Raw genomic sequence first — 25,589 nt, 5'->3', positions numbered from 1 at the left:
GGCAGTTTTAAATGTGCTATATAAATAAAGATGACATTAACATTGACATTTCATTCAGTGCTTTTGGACCATCATGCTGAGCTAATATCTTTAAATGCACTATAGTGGACTGATTTAGCATGAAATGGCTCTTTAACTTCTACATAAACCTACAGCATATTGTATTTGCAGCATTTGTTTGGTCAAGCAGCGGTTAATGCAGATGTGCTCATGTTTACAAAGCAGCTTAGTGTCTTCCTGATCAGTGATCTCCTTTGTCCGTTCAGGGAACAAACATGCATTTCCACGTTATGACTTGTTCTCTGTCTGCACTCGCACCGTGTCCTCTTTCATTCTCACCTTAGCTGGTTAATAGGCACCGAGGCTACGAGTGTTAAACCTGACAGCTGACGAGTTGTCTGTACTGGGAACACTGCGAGGGACAAACAGAGTATAGGTCAGTTTTTGGGTGCCAGTATATAGGCGCCGGCGCTTTGTCACCCTGCCCACTCCAGATACCTCTAAACTGAGACGTGGAAAGGTTTGAGGTTTGAGGTCAGCGAGCAGGAGTCAATACGACCCGAGCTGAGACGTATGAACTTGTGCATTGGTCTATCTGTGCCAGTTCATTCTCTTTATTCTGTGACAACACATGTGCACTAAGTTTCCTCTCCATCAAATCTCTTCTCCTCTGTGTCAACAGTTCTTGGGTGTCATTGGTATCACCTGTTTGCGGGTTTCTTCTTCCGTTGTCTACACGTTGCACGGATGGAGAGCCTATATTAGGAACCTTGCCGCCTCTTTTTACACTGTAAATGAAACCCGTCTTTTCTTAGAATCCATACTGCAACCTGCAAACATTGACTAGAATAAACTTTTTACTCGCCTTTACTGCACCTCGCTTCATATTCAGAATGCTATCTTTATTTTAATAGTACATTTTTATTTGTTCCAGCATGAAAAACATGTTATAAAAACAAAATAAAGGTATGAATGAGCTACAACATTAACAAGATACAGGTTATTTTACTATTTAGACAAACAATTAATATTAATATTTAACCATAAATGGAGTAAAACCAAAAAGTAGATATCCAGCATGAAAGAAAGTAGCAAAATATAAGTTTTCAATACTCAATACTTAATCCTAATTCAAAATGCAGCTTCTTATATAAAGCGTGTTGGCAAGGTTGTAATATCACAAGCACAATGAACAAAATTAAACTTCACATTTGAAATAAGAGGTTTGTTTTTTCTTTTCTTTTCTTTTCTTTTTTTTACTTTTCTTTCCTAGAGAGTCTTGATCCAATATACAAAATTAAACCTCACATTTAAAATAAGTCTTGAGGTCTGTTTTTTCTTTTCTTTTCTTTTCTTTTTTTTCTCTTTCCTAGAGAGTCTTGACCCTGGGAGTTACAAGCAATTATGCAATGTTCTGCTGACGCATCAGCTTGGTGAAAAACAAGGCAGTAGTGAGAACCGGGTGGCATTTGACGAGGTTCAGAAATACTCACAATGTTTATGTGTTTAAACAAAGCTCCCAGTGGTTAGTAAAGTTTTTTGTGGCCTTGCACGCACTCACACCTGTCACCCCTCTTCCTGTTGCAGAACAATTGTGAAAGCCATTTTACTTCCATATGGAAATTTTCAAACTAGAACTTGTGGCGCACTACTCACAACTTCTACATCTTCTATATCTTCTTATAATAACCACAAACTGTCTTAATTACCAGATTTGGGCGTTCCCCTGTTCTTTTTTTGTTGGCTGTACATTTTATTTGTTTGTCTTACTTTTCACGGCGTCATATTTCAGTCCCAGATTCTTGGGATTGTGACACCTGACTGAAGGGCTTTTGAAGTGTCTCAAATGTCACATAGCGATCCTTTCCAGCATCTCCCTCTAAACCCCCCCATCAATCCCCTACTGCACACCCGAGCCCTCAGCTCTTATCACTGGCCACTCTGTGCCTGACGTCCACAGGGGGCTGCTCTTTAATTTGGAGGACAGCCACTTGCTATTCTTAAAACTTAACTCAGTGCTGCTTCATTGGGGGAGACATCTCTGTTCTGTTCTCTCTCCGCTTCTTTTCTCCTGCCTGCAGCTTTTTCTGGTGATATGTTTTTATATTGTAGTTCGTATCAAGTCTGCATGAGGCTTCATTAGTGAGTGAAAAGTTTTTTTTGGTTTTTGAGAGGGGGGTCTACTGCTAAATCGACCATGAGCTCCAGCTTGGTCAACTCTTTAGCCAAAGTCTATGATCCCAACCCTCTCCACGGTCAGAAGCCTGGTGGAAGGAAGCTTTCTTTAAATGGATCAGACAAGTCCCAAGCTTCTTCTTCCTCCTCTCCTCATGACGCCCTGCGCTGCGTTGAGAGCCGTATGGACTCCCTCAGCTCTCAAATGGAGTGTTTGCTCAACATGCAGCAGACCGTCCTCACCCGGCTTGACGGTCTATCCCAAGACGTGAGGGGCATGGGTCGCGATCTGGCCTCTATGCGCGAGGAGGGACGTGGAAATGGTGGTGGTCACGGTGGCTCGGAGGTGGTGGTGGCGGTGTGCAGAGAGCTACAGGTGGTGGTGGAGAGGGCCACCGAGCGGATGGAGAATCATAGCCGTAGGTTGGATGGGGTGGAGAAGCTGGTGGAAGGGACCCAGCAGGTGATCAGCTTCATCGGGGAAGTGGTGAAAAGCTCCAGGCTGGTGGAGCTGCTCTTCAAACAGCCTGGAAACAAACATAACAGGAAGGTGAGAGTGTTTAATTAATAGTGTTACCACCAATGGTTTCGGGCAGGAAGTGGGCAAAAACAACCTCAAAATTAAAAGGAAACTTCACAAATGAACTAACTAATGGATTATTGTGCCTTACAGTTGTCATAATAGTAGGTGTGATTTTATATTTATCTTGCTTTGAGTACCTATGGTGGTTTCTCTTACTGTACTATGTGCATGTCAACATAGTGAGAAGTCTAATTGCATTGTGATCATTGCAGCAGACTCACTAAGTGCCGTCCGAAAGGTTGGGAATGGCATCCTCTTGATTGCATCGGTGAAATGTGATATTATTAATTCCTGGCTCTAAAGTTTAAAGAGGTATAGTTAAACGTACATGAGGCACCTCTTTTAAATGGCTCTCCACATGTTTTTGAATTCCTCGCCTGTGTATAAAAACTGATATACGTTGTCGTGGCTCTTTGTGAATCTATTATTAGTTCTGCTGTTCTTCAACATGTCGTTCTCAGATTGTTTGTAATGTTAAGTAGTTTTCCTTCTTGTATCAGAGGTGTAGGTGATTAGAGTCAGACTGGTTCTCTTATCCAAATCATGTCTTTTATCAGCAGTGGGCTGGACACACAGTCAGTTTAGCACTTGCAGTCTGGCTCGTGCTGAATCCGTCACATAATACTGTAGTGATTGATGAGATGAGGGCTGATGTCCTTTGTATGAAGCCCCAACATAGTCTACATTAAATTATGCATGTTTGGTATTCTTGGTGGACTGTTTTATAGCTTTTACTACTCTGTCTATGCAGAATATGTGTGTGTGTGTGTGTGTGTGTGTGTGAGATGGGATACCTTACATACTTGAATTCTGCTGATTCAGAGGGTGTTTTCAGCGGTCGGAGGAAGGTTAAGAGAAAGAGATTTATGACTCCATGTGGCCTCTGTCACACATGTTAAATGACAGGAAAACAGTAGCAGGGTTCACGTGAAAGCTTTCCCTGTATCATCCTGTACATATATACCGGTGCCGTGCATTGAAAATAATATATTGTTGTCATATAATGCTCTTGATTCACTGTGTGGTATTCTTTAAGTAGGAAAGTCTGAAGTAAATGAATAAATACATGAGTTTGCAGTGTTGTGTCATATGTAGTCTGCTGCTGATGATATGTGAGGATATATGACTTTTCCTCTTTGTCGAAGAGGCATGCATCACTGGTGGTAACCATAGTAACACCAACAAATACTTTGGCTTTCCGAATGAGTTTCCAAAAATCTTCAGACAACTAAGAAAAATAAAATGCTGTAAATATGAGACTTTCATATCTGGTTCAAGTTGTGTCCACGTCTTTAGCTTTATGGATCCAGTGTATTATGTATGATAATGTCTAATGCTTGATCTTCTGTCTGTCTGTTTCTTCTTTCTAAAACAAGGCAAAGGATGACAAGGATAAAACCAAACTGAGCCTGAAGGGTTTGAAGGCCCAGAAGAAGAGGAAGCCCCCAGATACGTCAGGTTAGTCTCAGACAATCACCTGAGCTCATGTAGACACTTGCACAGCATCTTTATGTTTAATGATCTGTGGGAATAGAAGAAAAATGGAAAGACCGCTCTATAAAAAAATATACAGTTTGACCTGTAAAGTGTTGCTTTTCTTTTTTTATCTGGTGACTATTTTAGGACAGCCATACACTAGCCAACATAGCTGAAGGTTTATTAGTCTAAACTTTGTCCGCCTCAGTGTAGACTCAGCTAAATGCTAACTGGAGCATCTTTGTGTTTAATGATCTACTAGAATAGGATTGACAAGGACATTCAAATCTTTAAAATAGTTCACTGGATTCAATAAAAATGGAAACCTGTTAATGTTGCTTATTTTATTCTACCTGGGTGGTTATTTCAGGATGTCTAAGACTGACTAAGCCACACATCGGCCAACTTCACTGAACTTTTATTAGTCTAAACTTTGTCCGCCTCAATGTAGACTCAGCTAAATGCTAACTGGAGATTATTCACATGCTTAGCTGTACTACACATGTGTGTCTTCTGTTATTGCTTGCCAACTAGCCTAGTATGTTAGTATTAATCTAAAATACAAGTATTAAAGCTGCAGTTGGTAACTTTGAGGAGAGAGAGGACTTAGCATCAAATTTGAAGAAGTACAACTTTCAGATCCCTCCCCCTCCCTCTCCACTGCACTCCTGCCCAGCCTCCAAAGTCCCTCCCCCAGAGGAGGCTGATGTGCACGCAGCGGCATGTGACCACGTGCACGCGACCGGTAATACATGAACTACACTCCACACAGCTAGATATAAAACACTTTACAGTGACTTTCACATGGCTATACCTTACCTAGAAACTAGAGATATGAGCTTGACCGAGCTGAGGAGGAAGGGGGAGGGGCCTGTGAGGAGGAAGGGGGAGGGGCCTGTGTGTGTGAGCAGTGATCGACAGCTGTCAGACGCTCCATCAGACACAATCCTGGCCTACATAGTGACAGTCTTAGCAAATATGACAAAAAGTTACTTTTATAAGACTTACCAACTGCAGCTTTAATAGGAATTAAGGCATTAATTGGAGAAGTAGTCCATTATGAAGTATTTTAGAGCTCCATTATTCAACTGATGTGTTTGACAAGTGACCTATTATTAGGGTTTGCTACAGAGTATCAGCATTAACTTTCATCCATGAATGTCTACACCATATTTCATGGCAATATATCCAGAAGATGTTGAGATTGTGGTTGACCAACTTATCAACCAACCAACACTCATGGTTGCATCTTTGTTTTTTCCCACTTCAGACTCCCTGAATGAGCCCGAGCTGCAGGAACAGGTGGAAAAACTCAACAGGCAGAATACGGAGCATTCACATGGAAACACAGAGGCTGACATACAGAGAGGGGAGGACCGGGGAAGTGGAGGTCGAAGACAGGAGTCGACAGAGCTTATCCTGGATGGGTCGCAAACCTCGGCCGCCTTGCCAAAAGAGGACAGGAAGAAGACAGCTAAAGAGAGACAGGAGGCAGAAGAGGAGGGGAGTATCTTTGAAGACTCAGAGGCTGAGGAAGAGAGGGAGAAGAAGAAAGAGGGAAAGACAGCTGATGTTATTCCAGAGCAGCCAGTAGGAGGGGAGGACGATGGGAAGAAAAGGCATAAAGGAGAAGCAGAAGTGTCGCCGAAATCAACACCGAGTGTCATCACAGACGTTTCCACTGATATCTCCAAGCCTGCTCTCCTAACACAAGAAAGGTATTTGTAACAGAATCAGAAATCTTCATCATCATCATCATCTCAGTTATTTAGTGGCACCGATAAAATGTATTGCAATTTCCTGTGTGTGTGTGTGTGTGTGTGTGTAGCTCTGAAGAAGTCGGCGATGTGGCCACGTGCAGCAAACGTCGCGTGGCAGAAGAAGACGTGGTTAAAGACGACCTGAAAAAAAGTCGAGTGGAAGACAGTAAGGTGGAAGCCGCTGATGGACAGTTGGCGGAGGGGGCCGAGCCTATAGCGTCCGAATCTGATGACGTGAAGACAAAGACGGAAGAGGAGGGGAAGGAGGATGAGTCAGGGGAGTTTATCATAGGTGAGATATGAAAGCCTTATGATGCATGAGAAGCTAAAAGTGAGCTACTACTACATCAGGATCATAACTATCACTGCGGTCCAGGTCCAGGTCCAGGTCCAGGTCCAGGAATTACATAAAACTTTATGTAGACATTTAGGCCTTGGCTCCAACATCCTGTGGTGTATGTGGCCGTGTATAAGCCTATGAAAACATATTTAGTAATTTTCCAAACCTGTGAGAAAACATTGTGATTTAAATACAAATACAGAAATCTCTCATGTGCAATATCCAAAATTTGTTCCAACTTAATGTTCATGTTGGAGCAGAGCGCTCATAATAAGAAGCTTATTTAAGGGACTAGCTTTCTTTGCTTCCACATTCACATTAACCTTTGTGTCGTCCTCCCGGGTCAAATTGACCCCGTCTGTTTTGACTGTTCCTCCTTTCCTTCCTCCCTCCCTCCCATCCTCCCATCTTTCCTTCCTCCCTCCCTCCTTTCTTTCCTTCCTCCCTTCCTACTTCTTTCCCTCCCTCCTTCCTTCCTTCCTTCCTTCCTTCTTTTCTTCCTTCCCTTCCTCCCTCCCATCCTCCCATCCTCCCATCCTCCCATCCTTTCTTTCCTTCCTTCCTTCCTTCCTTCCTTCCTTCTTTCCTTCTTTCCCTCCCTCCTTCCTTCCCTTCCTCCCTCCCTCCCATCCTTCCTTCCTTCCTTCCTTCCTTCCTTCCTTCCTCCCTCCTTTCCTTCCTTCCCTTCCTTCCCTTCCTTCCTCCCTCCCTCCTTTCCTTCCTCCTTCCCTCCTTTCCTTCCTCCCTCCCATCCTCCCATCCTTCCTTCCTCCCTCCCTCCTTTCCATCCTCCTTCCCTCCTTTCCTTCCTCCCTCCCTCCCATCCTCCCATCTTTCCTTCCTCCCTCCCTCCTTTCTTTCCTTCCTCCCTTCCTACTTCTTTCCCTCCCTCCTTCCTTCCTTCCTTCCTTCTTTCCTTCCTTCCCTCCCTCCCTCCTTCCTTCCCTCCCTCCTTCCTTCCTTCCTTCCTTCCTTCCTTCTTTCCTTCCTTCCCTTCCTCCCTCCCTCCCATCCTCCCATCCTTCTTTCCTCCTTCCTTCCTTCCTCCCTCCTTCCTTCCTTCCTTCCTTCTTTCCTTCCTTCCCTTCCTCCCTCCCTCCATCCCATCCTCCCATCCTTCCTTCCTCCTTCCTTCCTTCCTTCTTTCCTCCCTCCCTCCTTTCCTTCCTCCCTCCCTCCCATCCTTCCTTCCTCCCTCCCTCCCTCCTTTCCTTCCTTCTTCCTTCCTCCCTCCTTTCCTTCCTCCCTCCCTCCTTTCCTTCCTTCTTCCCTCCCTCCCATCCGTCCTTCCTCCCTCCTTTCCTTCGTCCCTCCTTTCCTTCCTCCCTCCCTCCTTTCCTTCCTTCTTCCTCCCTCCCTCCTTTCCTCCCTCCCTCCCTCCCTTCCTTCTTTGACTCAAGGACAACAGGAGGGTTAAAATAACGTTAGTTGCTATTGTTAGAGATATATATGTAAAATGAGTCTGTTTTCCAACCAAATCTGGCCAAAAAAAAATAGACTATCCATAAAAGTTAAATGTAGGACTATTATATTTCTAAAATCTTCGCTTTATTTGGCATGAATCTACATTTTTATCTCAGATTCCTGGACAGCAGACTCTAAATGCAGACTCAGCTCAGTCTTTAGTTGGTGACATTTGACTTTTTGTTCCTCACACTTTGAAGCAGATCCAATGTCATAACACCCTCCCTGTTCAAGCGTCACTAACATGTCAGCAGGCACAGCTGGCAGAGCAGATAATGAGACTTTGGCATGCTGCTATTTTGATCCACTTCGTTTCTGGGGGGCGAGGGGCCTGTAGTGATCTCTTCCTCAATCTCTGCCTGATTATATTTTAAAGCAAAAGCAAACTCTTTTTTTTTCTTTCTTTATCTTTATCTTATCTCCTCTCCTGTTTTTGCTCCAGACTCCAGCCCTCCACCATCAGCACCTTTTGACCACCGCATCGTGACTCCCAAACCCCATCAGATCGCCACCTACTACACCATAAACCGAGACGAGGTCCTTGGCGGGTGAGTGAGAAGAAAACCGCAGAATGCTCGGCTCTCATAATAATACGGGCCGAGTTTATTTGCATTACAGATACGACCACAGACGCCGTAACACATCAGTCTTCTCTAATGGAATAACAGAGGATCTCACGCCCTGTGAGGGGACGGCTAATAGTTTTTTCCGAGACCTTTTTATTGGGCCCCTAAAGGGCAGATGATTGCGAGCCTAGGGAGGTAGAGCCGGGGGGGCAGTTGCAAAATAGTGGGCCTCTCTGATGTAATAGACCAGTGCTAAATCCTGTCTCTCAAACTGGAGATTACCCCTCAGCACGCAAGCACATTTCTAAGATTTCTGACATAATGACACAGTACATAGCTCTAATTGCTGTATGACTGAAGGAGCCAATTATAATGTATGTACACAAGTGACTGAGGGCTCCATCTAATGATTATTTGCCTTTTTGGATTAAAATTTGTCATTTTCGATGATGATATCCATTAAAATGTCAGAAAATATTGACAACTAACCATCATAAGTCACCATCATCATCTTCAAATTGGTTGTTTTGTGTGACCAACATATATAATTTTGGGTTTTGGATCTACCAACAGTTGAAAGCTCAAAAAAATATTCAGTTTACAATGATAGAAAATAAGAAATAAAACTTTAAATTGACACAATTGAGAAGCTAAATCCAGCAAATGTTTTGGATATCTGCTTGAAAAATCCAGTTTCCAGGCTCATTATTTACTCTATAATCAATATATTTGACTTATCGATGTGTTTTTTTGCTTTTCTTTGATTAGGGGGCGTTTTGGACAAGTCCACAAGTGCATCGAGAACTCGTCTGGTCTGACGTTGGCTGCCAAGATCATCAAAGCCAGGAGCCAGAAAGAGAAGGTGCGGTCATAATTAACCAATCGGCGATTCATACAATACAGCATACATGCTCAATAATGGCGTCGGGATGCCAGATTCTGTAGACGCCCTAATAGACGATTACTTTTATCATTGCTAAGCACCATCAAGGATTACTTTTTTTAAAAATAGATGCAGCTCGACAGCAAAGAGGGTGCGAGTATGTGTCAATTTGTCAGTCTCGTTGTGTTTTTTTCTTGCTCTCGCTCATCCAAAAGTGATGTAAGAGAGAGGTCACATGTCCAAACATAGCTCTGCGGTTACATTATCATCTGAGATATTCAAAAAGCTCAGCGCCAACCCCAAAGCCCCAATAAATGCACGGCTAAATCCTCAGCTGGCTCAGCTCGGCGTCACTGCTCATCAGTCCAAAACTGACAGTGTTGCTGCCTCACGACTATCTGCCTGTGTGTCTGTGTTCAGTCAGATTTGCAATATAATAAATATACTGCCAAATAATGTAAAGAAAGCACAAGAACTAATGAATTTATACCATTTTTGCTCATTAGACTCAGTATTATTCCAGTTTATTGTTGCATATTTGTCATTTTTTTATAATGTATCTCTATTTTTATGCATGTTTATTAACTTATTTCACTATTTCCTGTCTCTCAGGATGTGGTGAGGAATGAGATCCAGGTAATGAACCAGCTGAATCACTCCAACCTCATCCAACTGTACGCCGCCTTCGAGTCTCGCCATGACATCATCCTCGTCATGGAGTAGTAAGTCTACCTAACAGTCTATCTTTCTATGTGTGTGTGTGTGTGTGCGGTACTACAGCAGCAGCAGCATTAAAAGCTCTTTTTCCAGATGTTGATATATGTGTGTGTGTGCTTCAGTGTTGAGGGAGGCGAGCTGTTTGACCGCATCATTGATGAGAACTACAACCTGACGGAGTTGGACACGGTGCTGTTTATACGCCAGATCTGTGAAGGGCTGCAGTACATGCATAAGATGTACATCCTGCACCTCGACCTCAAGGTAAACCTGCATAAATTTGACCTCTCTTATTCTTATTTCACTGTCTTATCAGTCTTTGTACCCATTTCCTTACTTTACTGCGCTGTTCCACCCTTATTTCGACTGTATTTCAACCCAGAACCTATTAAAAAGTCATATCCCAATATTTATTTATGTGCAGCTTTGTCTCACTGTTAAGTTTTTAGGGTAAATTACATGAATACTGCATTCTCTCACTGGGCTAAAACAATGAAATCAAACAAGTGTTAAGGCTTTCAAGTCTAAATCTGCTTTTAGTTGACAGGAAGCTCACAGTATAAGTCTGATATCTGTCTGTCTGATATATATTTTACCCATTAACCCTCCTGTTGTCCTCAAGTCAAGGAAGGAAGGAAGGGAGGAAGAAAGAAGGAAAAGAGGGAGGGAGGAAGGAAGGAAGGACAGGAGGGATGAAGAAGGAAGGAAAGGAGGGAGGAAGGAAGGAAGGGAAGGAGGGAGGAAGGAAAGGAGGAAAGGAAAGGAAAGAAGGAAGAAGGGAGGAAGGAGAGGAGGAGGGAGGAAGAAGGAAGGAAAGGAGGGAGGAAGAAGGAAGGAAAGGAGGGAGGGAGGAAGGAAGGAAGGAAGGAAGGAAAGGAGGGAGGAAGAAGGAAGGAAGAGAGGAAAGAAGGAAGGAGGGAGAGAGAGAGAGCGAAAGGAAAGGGAGGAATGAAAGAAAGAAGGACGGGCGCGCAGGTGGTCGAGTGGTTAGCGCGCATGCCATATACGCAGCCGACCCCGGTTCGAATCCCGATCGGAGGTCCTTTGCTGCATGTCACCCCCCTCTCTCTCCCCTGTTTCCTGTCGATCTACTGATTAATAAAGGCGTCTATGCCAACAAAATCTTTAAAAAAAAAAAAAAAAAAAAAGAAAGAAAGAAGGACAGAGGAAAGAAGCAATGTAATGGGGAGGAAAGAAAGTGACAATGAGGGAGGGAGGGAGGAAGGAGGGAAGGAAAGAAGGAGAGAGGGAGGAAGGAAGGAAAGAAGGAGAGAGGGAGGAAGGAAGGACAGAAGGAAGTAAGAAATGGGGATGGAGGAAGGAAAGAAGGAAGTGAGGAAAGAGAGAAGGAGGGAGGGAGGAAGGACAGAAGGAAGGAAAGAAGGAAGGGAGGAAAGAAGGAACAGTCAAAACAGACGGAGTCAATTTGACCCGGGAGGACGACACAAAGGTTAAAAAGATTGTAACTTTAACTTTTTCTTCTTTTTCAGCCTGAGAACATTCTTTGTGTCAGCAGAGCTACTAACAAGATCAAAATCATTGATTTCGGTCTGGCCAGGAGGTGAGAAGCTTTATTTATCTTCTCTTTCATAAGTAGATTTGTTGAACCCTGTGTGTGTGTGTGTGTGTGTGTGTGTGTGTGTGTGTGTGTGTTTCTTATGTTTGTGGTTTTGTGTCTCTAACAGGTATAAACCCAGAGAGAAGCTGAGGGTCAACTTTGGAACACCTGAATTTTTAGCTCCTGAAGTCATCAACTATGAGTTTGTTTCATTCCCCACAGACATGTGGAGCCTCGGCGTCATCACTTACATGCTGTGAGTCTTACACGCTAATTTAACCACACACACACACACACACACACACACACACACACACACACACACACACACACATAAATATAGCCAGCAGCACCCCTGACCTGTCTTTCTTTTCCTTCAGACTCAGTGGCTTGTCTCCGTTTCTGGGGGACGATGACAACGAGACACTAAACAACATTCTGGCCTGTCAGTGGAACTTCGAGGAAGAGGAGTTTTTGGACATCTCAGACGAGGCCAAAGACTTCATCACCCGTCTGCTGGTGAAGAGCAAGAGCTGGAGGATGAGTGCTGCAGAGTCCCTCAGACACCCCTGGCTGTCAGACCGGAGTCTGCACTATCGACTAAATCTGAAGGTAAAGTCTAAACACACTTTCGCTTTTGAGGGAGGAAGGAAGGAAAGGAGGGAGGAAGGGAGGAAGGAAAAGGAAAGGAGGGAGGAAAGAAGGACAGATGAAAGAAGGAAGGGGGGAGGACAGAAGGAAGAGAGGAAGGACAGAGGAAATAAGGAAGGTAGGAGGGAGGGAGAAAGGGAGAAAAGAAAAGAGGAAGGAAGGACAGAAGAAAGAAGGAAGGGAGGAAGGAAAGGACGGAGGGAAGGAAAGAAGGAGGGAGGGAGGAAGGAAAGGAGGAAGGGAGGAAGGACAGAAGAAAGAAGGAAGGTAGGAGGGAGGGAGGAAGAAGGAAGGAAAGGAGGAAGGGAGGAAGGACAGAGGAAAGAAGGAAGGTAGGAGGGAGGGAGGAAAGGACAGATGAAAGAAGGAAGGGGGAGGAAAGAAAGAAAGAAGGAAGGGAGGAAGGAAGGAGAGAAGGAAGGAAGGAAAGGAAAGAAGGAAGGGAGGAAGGACAGAGGAAATAAGGTAGGAAGGAGGGAGGGAAGAAAGAAGGAGGGAGGGAGGGAGAAAGGAAAAGAGGAAGGAAGAAGGAAGAAGGAAAGGGAGGAAGGAAGGACAGAGGAAATAAGGAAGGAAAGGACAGAGGGAAGGAAGGAAGGACAGAAGGAAGGAAGAAAAGGGGATGGAGGAAGGAAGGAAGGAAGGAAGAAAGGGAGGAAAGAAGGAACAAGTCAAAACAGACAGGGTCAATTTGACCCGGGAGGACGACACAAGGGTTAAAAAAAAAGAGTTGGGGGAAAAAAAGCATTACTAATAGACGGGCAACTTCACTAATTTAGTGTTTCCTCTCCACCTGCAGAAAAACAAGTGCCACTCCACACACGCTCCTTCTCCAGAGAGCTAGACAGGTAAGATACATCTATATATATATTTTATTACATTAAGCCAACATACAGCACCTATCAATTATCTCTCAGCTTAAAGTATCTATTTTAAAACTATCCTTCATCATCTTTAATCCTGAAATCTGTTTTTATTTCTCTCCAGGAAACACTGTGAGGCCCTCAGCATGCCTCTTGACAATGTAGGGCCCTTGGTGCCCAACACTGGACCAATGCTGCTTTACCTGTAACAGCTACTGGATAACTACTCTCTGCCTCGCACCCTGACATCAGCTTACCTCCGCAGCTTGTAGTTCGGACCTGTAACAGAATATTGTGAGGCCAGCAGGAAGACATCTGACCTTTTTTAACCCCTAAAGTTTGAGGTAGAAACTGCCTGCTAGCATTGGTAGCTGTCCTGTAGAGTATAATACTTCAGAATGAGCCTTTGATGCTCTGTGGTATTTTTAGTTTCTTGTAGCTGCAAAGGTTAAAAAAAAGAGCTGTTTTTCAATAGTGAATCCAAGATATTAGAGAAAAAGGGCCTGTGTTACTTGCCACTTCTACAACTTCCACTTCTCAGAATGAAAATCTGCAGTTTTGCATCAAACAAACACTGTTGTTCTCCCTCTGACTTTGTCATGTCGTCCTGATTTGTTGCATGCTTTGCACTTTGTTTTCGGGCCTATTTCTCCAAGAGTCAGCAAAAAAAAAAAACACACACACACACACACACACACACACACACACACACAGGATGTAGACTGAATGTTACTATATTTAAATAATATATTTTTGTGAATACAGATTATTTTCTTTCTTTTTGATTTTACAAGTCTTATGAAAATGTTATCTCTCTTTTCTTGAACGTGACATAAAAAAATACATTTAGAACTTGAGCTTGATTTTTGAAGTCACACCCTTGTTTAATTTATTTTGTATATATATAACACAGCTCTGCATATACCGTCGCCCCCCCCCCCCCCCCAAAAGTAAGAATATCTCAGTTACTGTACGCCGCTTCCTGGTTTTTGTTCCATAATCAACCCACATTCATTTTCACTGTAGCCTGGATTGCCTTTCTGTATGCATTCATGCCACCAGAGCTTGGCTTTGCTTCGGCAGTATTGAGTAGCCCTCTCACCTTCCATGAAGGCGTAACGAACAACAGAATACTACCTATGAATGATTCATGTTTATGACTGGAGTGGATTCTTATGTTCCTTTATTTACTGGTTCAACACCAGTCTGTACTTGAAGTACAAAGCTTATATTCAATATGTTATTATAGTTTTATTTCAGGGGAGACAAACGTACAACGGCGTATTAGGGCCATATAAGTAAAAAAAAAAGAGGGGTGGGAGGGGGGTAATATCCCGAGAAAAAAACTCAGAATTTCTGAGATTAAAGTCGCAAATTTATGAGAAAGTCCAAAATTTGAAGGCAAAGAGTCACATGATATGTCACTGTCGCAAAGGCACGTTACGCCGCTCTAGAGAGGACGTTGAGAGGTCAGCAGAGCATCCAAGGCCCAGTTTCTTGCAGTGTCTTTTCAAAGTCCTGATGCTTAGGATGATATGGTGACTCTGAGCTAAGATAACAAGTATCTCCTTATTATTGCTAAACCCAACTGAAAAGTACAATTTAATAAGTTCTTCCACGACGAGCGACCTCTCTCCAATGTTGCAAAGTGAGGCTACGTGACTGCTTGGCAGAATAAAACACCTTTTTTCTGACTTCTTTCTCACAAATGTGCGACTTTAATCTCAGTAATTCCTCCAGGTCAGTTTTTTTTTTTTACTTATATGGCTCTAATACGCCGTCGTACAAACAGGATGTAGTTTAGTTATCCACATTGTTTTGTGTTAATGCACAGTTCAGTTCAGCTTGATGAGGAGCCAACAACAGAGCAAAAAGAAGACATGGGTCTGTGCAGTATTGTCCCATTCTGGGTAAGAAATGGAAAGTTGGATGAATATTAGTCACTCAGTTGTTGATTCTTCCATTTGAAAATGGAAAAAAGCTTTGTGATTTTGAATACTTGTTTATTTGAATTTATGACTTCTTTTTTTTTTCAAGTTTTCTTGTGTAATGATGAATAAATAAATAAATAAATGTAGAATATGAATAAGCAAATAAATAAAGCACACTAGAAAATGAAGAAGAGATATTGTGTTTTTTCCCATGAATTACTACAGAAATGGACATTTCTTGACTTTTAAATTACTGAAGTTATAAAGAGATTTGTAAATGTGTAGTAAAATTTCATACACAATGGCAACTCAATGTGCTTTACATAAAACAGAAAAACATGTAATTTGAGAAACATTAAAACATACAATTAACCCCCCCCCCACAACAACCACACACACACACACACACACACACACACACACACACTAATGATAAAAACAAAGTACAGAAAAATAGAAATAGAGAAATAAAATGCTAGAATAGAGCATTAAATATAAGATTGCAGCATAAAATAATGATTAGCTTTAAAATCATTAAAAGGACATAGAGTGCAAATGAAAGATTAAAATGTAAAGTGCTTTAACCTTCCTGTCGTCCTCCCGGGTCAAATTGACCCCGTCTGTTTTGACTGTTCCATCCTTCCTTCCTCCCTTCCTTCCTTCCTCCCTTCCTTCCTTCCTTCCTTCCTCTGTCCTTCTTTCCTTCCTACTTTCCTCTGTCCTTCCTTCCTTTCCTTCCTCCCTTCTTTCCTTCCTTCCTCTGTCCTTCTTTCCTTCCTACTTTCCTCTGTCCTTCCTTCCTTTCCTTCCTCCCTTCCTTCCCTCCTTCTTTCCTCCTTTCCTTCCTTCTTCCTTCCTTCCTTCTTTCCAGCTTTCCTTCCTTCTTCCTCCCTTCCTCCTTTCCTTCCTTCTTTCCAGCTTTCCTTCCTACTTTCCTCCGTCCTTCCTTCCTTCCTTTCCTTCCTTCCATCCTCCCTTCCTTCTTTCCTTTCCTCCCTCCTTTTCTTCCTTCCTTCCTCCCTCCTACCTTCCTTATTTCCTCCATCCTTCCTTCCTTTCCTTCCTCCCTTCCTTCTTTCCTTTCCACTCTCCCTCCTTTTCTTCCTTCCTTCCTTCCTTCCTTGACTTGAGGACAACAGGAGGGTTAAAAGAGCTCAATCATAAGCACAGGAGAAGAGAAATATGTTTTTAACCTGGATTTAAAAATGATTTCAGTTCTGCTGCTAGTTTGTTCCAGTTGTGTAAAAGCTGCTTCATCATGTTTAGTTTGAACTTTGAACTCTGGGCTCGACTATCTGACCTGAGTCAGTAGATCTCAGAGCTCTACTGGGTTTATATTCTACTAACATGTCATTTATATATCAAACATGTTCACAGTGTACTACTCTGTATGCAGGGTCATCACACATTTAATCTCTGCACATATAGATTCCACATTATTGAGGATATTTATGTTCCTTCATATTAAAACTGGTCAATGATGAAGTTGAACCACTAGAGGGCAGCATATCTGACTGAGAGCTGCAGAGAACTGAACAAGGGAAGAAAAAAAAGAGACAGAAATTCTTAGATTACATTCAGAGATTTGATTTTTACTCTTGAAATCTTGTGTTTAAATCTTGGTATTAATGTCAGGACTAGGATCCAAATCTCAATTAACAATTGACATTCCTGTATACTCCCGTCAGTCAGTATCAATCACCTGAAAAAACAAACACCTCTCCATCCACACTGAGAGATTTGGGGATTTGGGGAATTAAGAAAGACAGAAAGAAAAAAGGACAGCTGACCTTGTGGGCCAAAGTAAAGATTCATGGGGAGAAAAATGATCATTTCTCTCATCACTCGATACATTGAGGCAGCAAACAGGTCCAAGGAACTTCGGAGCTAAAAGAGGACTAAAGAGCTGCGGTTCTCAAAGTGGGGTCTGGCTAGGGGACCCCCGGGGGTGCTTGTGGAGGTCCCCAGCTAAAAGTGAAATAAATAATTTTCACTATAATTTCATCCAAAAGTAAAACAATGACAGAATGTGTGATTATTTTGGTCTGGATTTCATACTCTCTCTATGACAGAACATCTAAAAGGGAAAGTTTTATCAGATGGGGGATGCTTGGATATAAGTTATCAAATAGCGATCCGTGGGCTAATTTGGGCCGGTTAAGGGAAGTTGTGGTGAAAGATTTTCCTCCAAAAACATAAAACTGATTATTAGGTCTGGAGTTACACTTTTACATAAAACTGCATATTTAACCTTTGTGTCGTCCTCCCGGGTCAAATTGACCCCGTCTGTTTTGACTGTTCCTTCCTCCCTTCCTTCCTTCCGTGTGTCCTCCCTCCCTCCCTCCCTCCTTCCTCCCTTCCATCTGTCCTTCCTCCCTCCCTCCTATCTTTCTTTCCTCCCTTCCTCTCTCTTTCCTACCTTCCTTCCTTCCGTCTGTCCTTCCTCCCTCCCTCCCTCCCTCCCTCCCTCCCTCCCTCCTTCCTCCCTTCCGTCTGTCCTTCCTCCCTCCCTCCTTCTCTCTTTCTTTCCTCCCTTCCTCTCTCTTTCCTACCTTCCTTCTTTCCTTCCTCCCTCCCTCCCTCCCTCCCTCTTTCCTCCCTTCCTTTCTTTCTTCCCTTCCTTCTTTCCTCCATCCTTCCTTCTTTGCTTTCCTCCCTTCCTTCCTCCCTCCTTCACTTCCCTCCTTCCTTCCTTCCTTCTTTCCTCCCTTCCTCTCTCTTTCCTCCCTTCCTTCTTTCCTTCCTCCCTCCTTCTTTCCTTCCCTCCTTCCTTCCTTCCCACCCTCCCTCCTTCCTTCTTTTCCTTCCTCCATCCCCCTTTCTTCCTTCCTTCATCCCTCCTTCTTTCCCTCCCTCCCTCCCTCCCTCCCTCCCTCTTTCCTCCCTTCCTTTCTTTCTTCCCTTCCTTCTTTCCTCCATCCTTCCTTATTTGCTTTCCTCCCTCCTTCACTTCCCTCCTTCCTTCCTTCCTTTCTTCCTTCCTTCCTCTCTCTTTCCTCCCTTCCTTCTTTCCTTCCTCCATCCCCCTTTCTTCCTTCCTTCCTCCCTCCTTCTTTCCTTCCTTCCCTCCCTCCCTCCTTCCTTCTTTCCTTCTTCCCTTCCATCTTACCTCCGTCCTTCCTGCTTTCCTTTCCTTCTTTCCTTCCTCCACCCCCTTTCTTCCTTCCTTCCTTCCTTCCTTCCTTCCTCCTTCCTCCTTCTTTCCTTCCCTCCCTCCCACCCTCCCTCATTCCTTCCTTTCCTTCTTCCCTTCCTTCTTTCCTCCGTCCTTCCCTCTTTGCTTTCCTCCCTTCCTTCAGGTTAGCCTGAGTCCTTTTGAGTGAGTTGTGTGAGTATTTTGTAATTACACTCACTGCCACAGCCCAGCTTTAAAGGTGTTTTTACTTTTTTTTTTTTGCACCTTTTATATAAAACATAACCCCCTCTTACATAGCATTGCATTTTCATGTTCATGCACAAAAAGCACAGATTCACTTCCCTGCTGTAGGAATTCAGGAGCGAATAAAAACCAGCTGCTTGCTCCGGAGCTTAAAACAAGCAAACAAGCTGCAGATTTTCTCTGGTTGTGTCAGTGTCACCTCTACTGAACGTCACCACATCGGAGCTGGAGCTTCAGAGATTTAAAGTATGGAGTCAGCTTCAAGTCAACATGGAGACTTGAACTCCTGAACAACTGCGTTTCCCTTTGTGCTTTGACGGTTACAACTTTCTTTGACACCATCAATCTTTCTTTTTCTCTTTTCTCTCAGATGAACTTAACCCCTCTCTGTTTCCTGTTCTCTGTTTCCCACACGTGCGAAGAATGAAGCTTTTTTTTGCACAGCAGTAGACGCACTGTCAGAGTCAAATACCTAAAAGCACACAGCGAGACACCTGCCCCCTAAAACAAGAGAAGAGAAGAAGAAGAAGAAAGGCCCCTGGGGTTGACACAGAGCTCTTTTGATCAGGCAGGGTGGATGAGCGGACTGCTGCGGTTCTCAGGACCCCAAGCACTTGTTTTTCCTCTCTCTCTCTCTCTCTCTCTCTCTCTCTCTCTCTCTCTCTCTCTCTCTTCTTTTTTAAATATTGGAAAGCCTTTACAATGATATTTACTTTAGACAGTAATGAAATCACACCTCCCATCATGCTGTGCGCCCTGGGAAGTCGAGCAGAGAGAGAGAGAGAGAGAGAGAGAGAGCTTTTGACCAACGCTACCGAGACTCACAGCTGGAGCAGATGTTGTCGTAAACGGTCAAATGTACAAGAACAATAAGAGATTAGCTCTGAGAGGTTTTGATCGCTCCTGTTAAGATAGTGTCTCAAGTGATGCGGGTTTGTTCTTGTGAAATGAATCTCTCTGTCAGTCAATAGATCAAGTTCTGCTCCTGAACTTCTGCTTGTTTTGGCAAAATGACCGATGACCAGATCTTTAACCCAGATTTTCCTCTGAAACGTTTTCGCTTATAAAGTCAGAAAAACACATCATTTTCCACACGATATGAGAGGATCACTTACTCTGGGTTCAGCATTTGGTTCTTTTAACGCTGCGTTAAAACTGTATGGAGGTTAACACAAGCTTGGTTTTTAATTAAACACATATTTCACTTTTATTCTCATATTAGGCTGATCCTTTCTTCCTCCTCCCTTCCTTCCTTCCTTCCTTCTTTCCTTCCTTCCTTCCCTTCCTTCCTCCCTCACTTCCTTCCTTGCTTCCTCACTTCCTTCCTTCCTTCCTCCCTTCCTTCCTTCTTTCCTTCTTTCCTTCCTTCCTCTTCTGTTCCTCCTTTCCTTCCTTCCTCCTCCCTTCCTTCTTTCCTCCCTCTTTCTTTCTTTTTTCTTTCATTCTTACCCTCCTTCCCTCTTTCTTTGCTCCCTCCTCCTTCCATACTTCCTTCCTTCCTTCCTTCCTCCCTCACTTCCTTCCTTGCTTCCTCACTTCCTTCCTTCTTTCCTTCATTCCTTTCTTCCTTCCTTCCTTCCTTCCTTCCTTCCTTCCTTCCTTCCTTCCTTCCTTCCTCCTTTCCTCCCTCCCTCCTTACTCCTTTCATTCCTCACTTCCTTCCTCCCTCACTTCCTTCCTTCCTTCCTTCCTCCCTCACTTCCTTCCTTCCTTCCTTCCTTCCTTCCTTCCTTCCTTCCTCTTTTCCTCAGTCCCTCCCCCCTTGTTCCTTCCTTCCTTCCTCATTCCTTCCTTCCTCTTTTCCTCCCTCCCTCCCCCCTTGTTCCTTCCTTCCTTCCTTCCTTCCTTCCTCCCTCACTTCCTTCCTTACCCACTTCCTTCCTTACTTCCTCACTTCCTTCCTTCCTTCCTTCCGTCCTTCCTTCCTTCCTTGCTTGACCTGAGGACAACAAAGGGGTTGAATCGGCACATTTGTCCTTCATACACACACGGCCTAAATGAATCTGTCAGTAGTCCGTCTCTCACTGTTTACTTTGAGCCGAATGTTTTAATCAACTACAGTTACACAAGAGTTTGGCAGGAAAGTGATGACTCATTTTTTTATATGATAGCTTTCACAGTACTGCTGTGAATTGTAACCAGATAAGGACACATCATTCACACACACAGTCACCCATCGGCAAACACACACAGAGAGAGAAACGTCCTCTGCTGCTGCTGCTGCTGCTGGGACAGACTTATCTCTCACTGCATGCTTCTCTTATCTTCTGCATGTTTGAAAGTCTATTTTCTTTATTTTTGTTGGTTGCAAAAAAAAAACCCATTCCTGATGTTAAATAATGGAAACGTAAATGTAAATACAGTGTGTTTATGAAAGACTATTTTAATGATGAAAGGCTGAAATAATACAGAATTTATCTGTCAGAATAGAAATATGGATATTTATCTTTTTATTTTTTGAAAGTACACATTTCATGGAGGATATTGTGAAAACATTATCAAGTCAAGTCCAATTTATTTATACATTTAAAATCAACAGGAGCTGAATAAAGTGCTTTATATGGAAATGTAAGATACTCTTTTTTTTTTAACCCTTAAACAGGCAACGTGCACCAGGAGATACAGACTCTTTAACCTTTGTGTTGTCCTCCCGGGTCCTTCCTCTGTCCTTCCTCCCTTCCTTCCTTCATCTGTCCTTCCTTCCTTCCTCAGATCTAAGTTCAGCTGTTAGGGTAAATGTTTCCTCCTTCTGTCCTTTCTTCCTTCCTTCATCTGTCCTTCCTTTCTTCCCTCCTTCCTTTCCTTCCTTCTTCCTCCCTTCCTTCCCTTCCTCCCTCCTTTCCTTCCTTCTTCCCTCCTTTCCTTCCTACCTTCCTTCCTTCTTTCTTCCTCCCTTGCTTCCCTTCCTTCCTCCTTTCCTTCCTTCTTCCTCCCTCCTTCCTTTCCTTCTTCCCTCCTTTCCTTCCTCCTTCCTTTCCTTCCTTCTTCCTCCCTTGCTTCCCTTCCTTCCTCCTTTCCTTCCTTCTTCCCTCCTTTCCTTCCTCCTTCCTTCCTTCCCTTCCTTCCCTCCTTCCTTCCTTCCTTCCTTCCTTACTTTAGGTGCAAATGACATAACTAGTAAGGCCTGTTTAAGGGTTAAGTATATTTTTTGGGCCTTTTTGCCTTTATTGTACAGCTTCAATGCTCATGCTCAACCCCAATGTAAGATACTCTTAAATAATTAAATACAAAATAACAAGAATAAATTGATAAATAACTATAACAGACACAATTAAAACTATTTTATCCTGATATTATAAATTAAGGGGAGTCAAAGATGAGTTTATAAATGTGAGTAGTGATCTTATTTGTCCTGGATTAATGGCCATATTTCTCTTGTAGTGACTTTATCAGTTTGGTAGGTGGTCATTTTGAAGAAGGGATTGGTTCTGACGTTATGTGCGTAAAGGAAAACCTCTGTTGAATAAAGTGGGATGAACTGGGAAAGAGTTGAATTTGATAAAGTTGTTGTTAGTAGTAAAGGTTAGTTTCACCTGTTTTCCGAATTTACATTCAAGGGCCACATACAGACCAATTTGATCATTAAAAAGATGGAGGGAAGGAAGGAAGGAGGGAAGAAAGGTAGGAAGGACATAAAGAAGGAAGAACAGATGGAAGGAAGAAAGAGAGCAAGGACAGATGGAAGGAAGAACAGAAGGAAGAAAGGTAGGAAGGACAGAAAGCAGGAAGGACAGATGGAAGGAAGGAACGAAGAAAGGAAAAAAGGAAGGTAGGGAGGAAGGACAGATGGAAGAAAGAAAGGGAGGAAGGACAGATGGAAGGAAGAAAGTGAGGAAGGACAGATGGAAGGAAGAAAGGAAGGAGTGAAGAAAGGCAGGAAGGACAGAAAAAGGAAGGAATGAAGAAAGGAAAAAAGGAAGGTAGGGAGGAAGGACAGATGGAAGGAAGAACAGAAGGAAGAAAGGTAGGAAGGACAGAAAGCAGGAAGGACAGATGGAAGGAAGGAACGAAGAAAGGAAAAAAGGAAGGTAGGGAGGAAGGACAGATGGAAGAAAGAAAGGGAGGAAGGACAGATGGAAGGAAGAAAGTGAGGAAGGACAGATGGAAGGAAGAAAGGAAGGAGTGAAGAAAGGCAGGAAGGACAGAAAAAGGAAGGAATGAAGAAAGGAAAAAAGGAAGGTAGGGAGGAAGGACAGATGGAAGGAAGAACAGAAGGAAGAAAGGTAGGAAGGACAGAAAGCAGGAAGGACAGATGGAAGGAAGGAACGAAGAAAGGAAAAAAGGAAGGTAGGGAGGAAGGACAGATGGAAGAAAGAAAGGGAGGAAGGACAGATGGAAGGAAGAAAGTGAGGAAGGACAGATGGAAGGAAGAAAGGAAGGAGGGAAGAAAGGCAGGAAGGACAGAAAAAGGAAGGAATGAAAAAAGGAAAAAAAGGAAGGACAGATGGAAGGAAGAAAGGAAGGAGGGAAGAAAGGCAGGAAGGACAGAAAGAAGGAAGGAATGAAGAAAGGAAAAAAGGAAGGACAGATGGAAGGACAAGGACAACAGGAGGGTTAAAGGTAGATGTCAGGCTTATATGAGTCTCAGCAGTGTGGGTTAGTCATATCAAATGATCCTTCCTTCCTTCCTTCCTTCCTTCATTCCTTTCCTTCCTTCCCTCCTCCTTTCCTTCCTTCCTTCCTTCCTTCCTCCTTTCCTTTCCTTCCCTCCTTCCTTCCCTTCCTTCTTCCTCCCTCCCTTCCTTCCTTGACTCAAGGACAACAGGAGGGTTAAAGGTAGATGTGAAGCTTATATGAGTCTCAGCAGTCTGAGTTAGTCATATCAAATGATCCTTCCTTCCTTCCTTCCTTCCTTCCTTCCTTCCTTCCTTCCTTCCTTCCTTCCTTCCTCCCTCCTTCCCTTCCTTCTTCCTTCCTTCCTTCCTTCCTTCCTCCTTTCCTTCCTTCCTCCCTCCCTTCCTTCCTTGACTCAAGGACAACAGGAGGGTTAAAGGTAGATGTGAAGCTTATATGAGTCTCAGCAGTCTGAGTTAGTCATATCAAATGATCCTTCCTTCCTTCCTTCCTTCCTTCCTTCCTTCCTTCCTTCCTTCCTTCCTTCCTTCCTTCCTCCCTCCTTCCCTTCCTTCTTCCTTCCTTCCTTCCTTCCTTCCTCCTTTCCTTCCTTCCTCCCTCCCTTCCTTCCTTGACTCAAGGACAACAGGAGGGTTAAAGGTAGATGTGAAGCTTATATGAGTCTCAGCAGTCTGAGTTAGTCATATCAAATGATCCTTCCTTCCTTCCTTCCTTCCTTCCTTCCTTCCTTCCTTCCTTCCTTCCCTCCTCCTTTCCTTCCTTCCTTCCTTCTTTCCTTCCTTCCTTCCTTCCTTCCTTCCTTCCTTCCTCCTTTCCTTCCTTCCTCCCTCCCTTCCTTCCTTGACTCAAGGACAACAGGAGGGTTAAAGGTAGAGGTGAAGCTTATATGAGTCTCAGCAGTCTGAGTTAGTCATAAAGTCGATATCTGACACATTTACAGTCTTTTTAGCATCAAACTCCCTCTTAGTGTTTCCATGTTGAGCTGTGATGGAACTAGTATAGTAACAAAAAGACTTTGGCTCTATAAAAACTGTAATGTTGAAAGATGTCTACTTGATTTGACTCATTTGGACGACTGAAGCTTCATATTAGCTTCAGATCAACTTTGAAATACATTTTTGAGTGTGGATTTTGGCCTTGATCACTTACATTGTAAAAGCATTATGAAAGGGATCTTCTAATGGCTGGTATGAATGGGAGGAATGATTACAGCAAGAAAAATGGTTTCAGTGTTAATTTTGGCACCTGGCTGTTGATTTAAGACAGATTTTGAACCCATTCTTTAACACATGATGAAATCTGCCCTCGGACACACTCTACACTCCCAAAATGTTTTATAAATCAATTTTTATTCTTGAATAACTCAGAAGAAATACACAAATTAAAATGTAAATTGGGTTTTTGGGAACCATTTATTTCCCACTTCTTCATTTCTCTCCACTGCTCGGATCACTTCCATTCAGCCAATTCATTAACTGATGTATTTCTCCCATCTGTCTTCTTTTAATCAATCTTCTTCCTCCCTCTTTTTATTACCCCCCCCCCCCCCCCCCGCTACCTTATTACTGTCATAATAAATGAATCCAACCAACAATTATTATAACTTAGAGAGAGTTGATAATGTTGTTGATTTTGGTTATGATAGATTTGTGTGTCATATGTTTGATTGTTGGGTCTCTTGTACTTTTTTGTTAAATTAAAAAAATGGGGGAAAAAAAATGTGTTTTATTGTGCCGAGCAGTCACATCGCCTCACTTTGCAACACTGGAGAGACGTTGCTGAGGTTGAAACAAGTAACGAGCCTGTTTCGACAATGTAAGGAGTAAAAAAAGTACAGATATTTGTGTTAAAATGTAGGGAGTGAAAGTAAAAAATCAAAGTACAGATACCTGGAAAATCTACTTAAATACAGTAATGAAGTACAATATATACTTTGTTACTTCCCACCTCTGAGTTCATGTAGATTTGGGAATATAAAATAAAGATATTTTATGAAAAAACTCAAAAATCTGACATGGGTGTATTGATACTGTGACACCATTTAAGCTCACATCATGATTATATATATATATATATTTTTACTAAACATACTGTATATAAAAAAATGGATGTCAAAGAATTAAAAACAGCAATATAGGCCTATGTATTAAGTAACATGTTAAATATGAAAACATTAGGAAAAAACCCTCCTTCTTGATAAAATCTTAAAGGTCTGACTTCCCCTTTCTAATCATCAGTCATTAGTAACTATAATTTAATACCACTTTTTTTTTCTCAGTAACTATAATGGATTACAGTTTTATGGTGGCCCTGAAGTGCAAAACACAACAGCAAATAAGAAAACACAAAACACACACTTTTCCGGTTTGAGTCTCTCTAATGTGTTTTTTTATTTGCTGTTGTATTTTGCACTTCAGGGCCACCGTACAATTTCATTTATTTGACTGCTTTGCAAACAATTTGTCCAAATATTAAAACGTATAGCTGTATTTCTCCCTCCTTCCTCACAGTGGCGCTTTAATAAACACATCTCAAGCTCTTCTTCCTCTCTTTAATAAACCCTCCTCTGCTGTTCTGCTCCTATTGGTTGATTTCACCTTTACTTCCTCCTACGTATTGCACTGAGTAGCGGGGTGCGCGTGTGCGTGTGTGTAGTTTGGGTGACGGA

The 25,589-nt window shown here is 42.8% G+C and overlaps 1 protein-coding gene across 1 annotated transcript; it reads left to right on the top strand.

The window, feature by feature from the left end:
• Positions 1–2,197: 2,197 nt before the first annotated feature.
• On the top strand, positions 2,198–13,017 carry mylk4b (myosin light chain kinase family, member 4b). Its single transcript, XM_053321857.1, has 12 exons — positions 2,198–2,725; positions 4,135–4,216; positions 5,505–5,952; positions 6,063–6,286; positions 8,241–8,346; positions 9,133–9,226; positions 9,860–9,969; positions 10,087–10,228; positions 11,455–11,525; positions 11,650–11,778; positions 11,903–12,134; positions 12,973–13,017. The coding sequence occupies exons 1-12, from the start codon at positions 2,198–2,200 to the stop codon at positions 13,015–13,017; spliced, it is 2,211 nt and encodes a 736-aa protein (XP_053177832.1).
• The last annotated feature ends 12,572 nt before the right edge of the window (positions 13,018–25,589 follow it).

This window comes from Scomber japonicus, chromosome 7 (assembly GCF_027409825.1).
Source record: "Scomber japonicus isolate fScoJap1 chromosome 7, fScoJap1.pri, whole genome shotgun sequence".
In the NCBI taxonomy this organism is placed as follows: Eukaryota; Metazoa; Chordata; class Actinopteri; order Scombriformes; family Scombridae; genus Scomber; species Scomber japonicus.
This window is presented reverse-complemented; position numbering and strand designations above follow the sequence as displayed.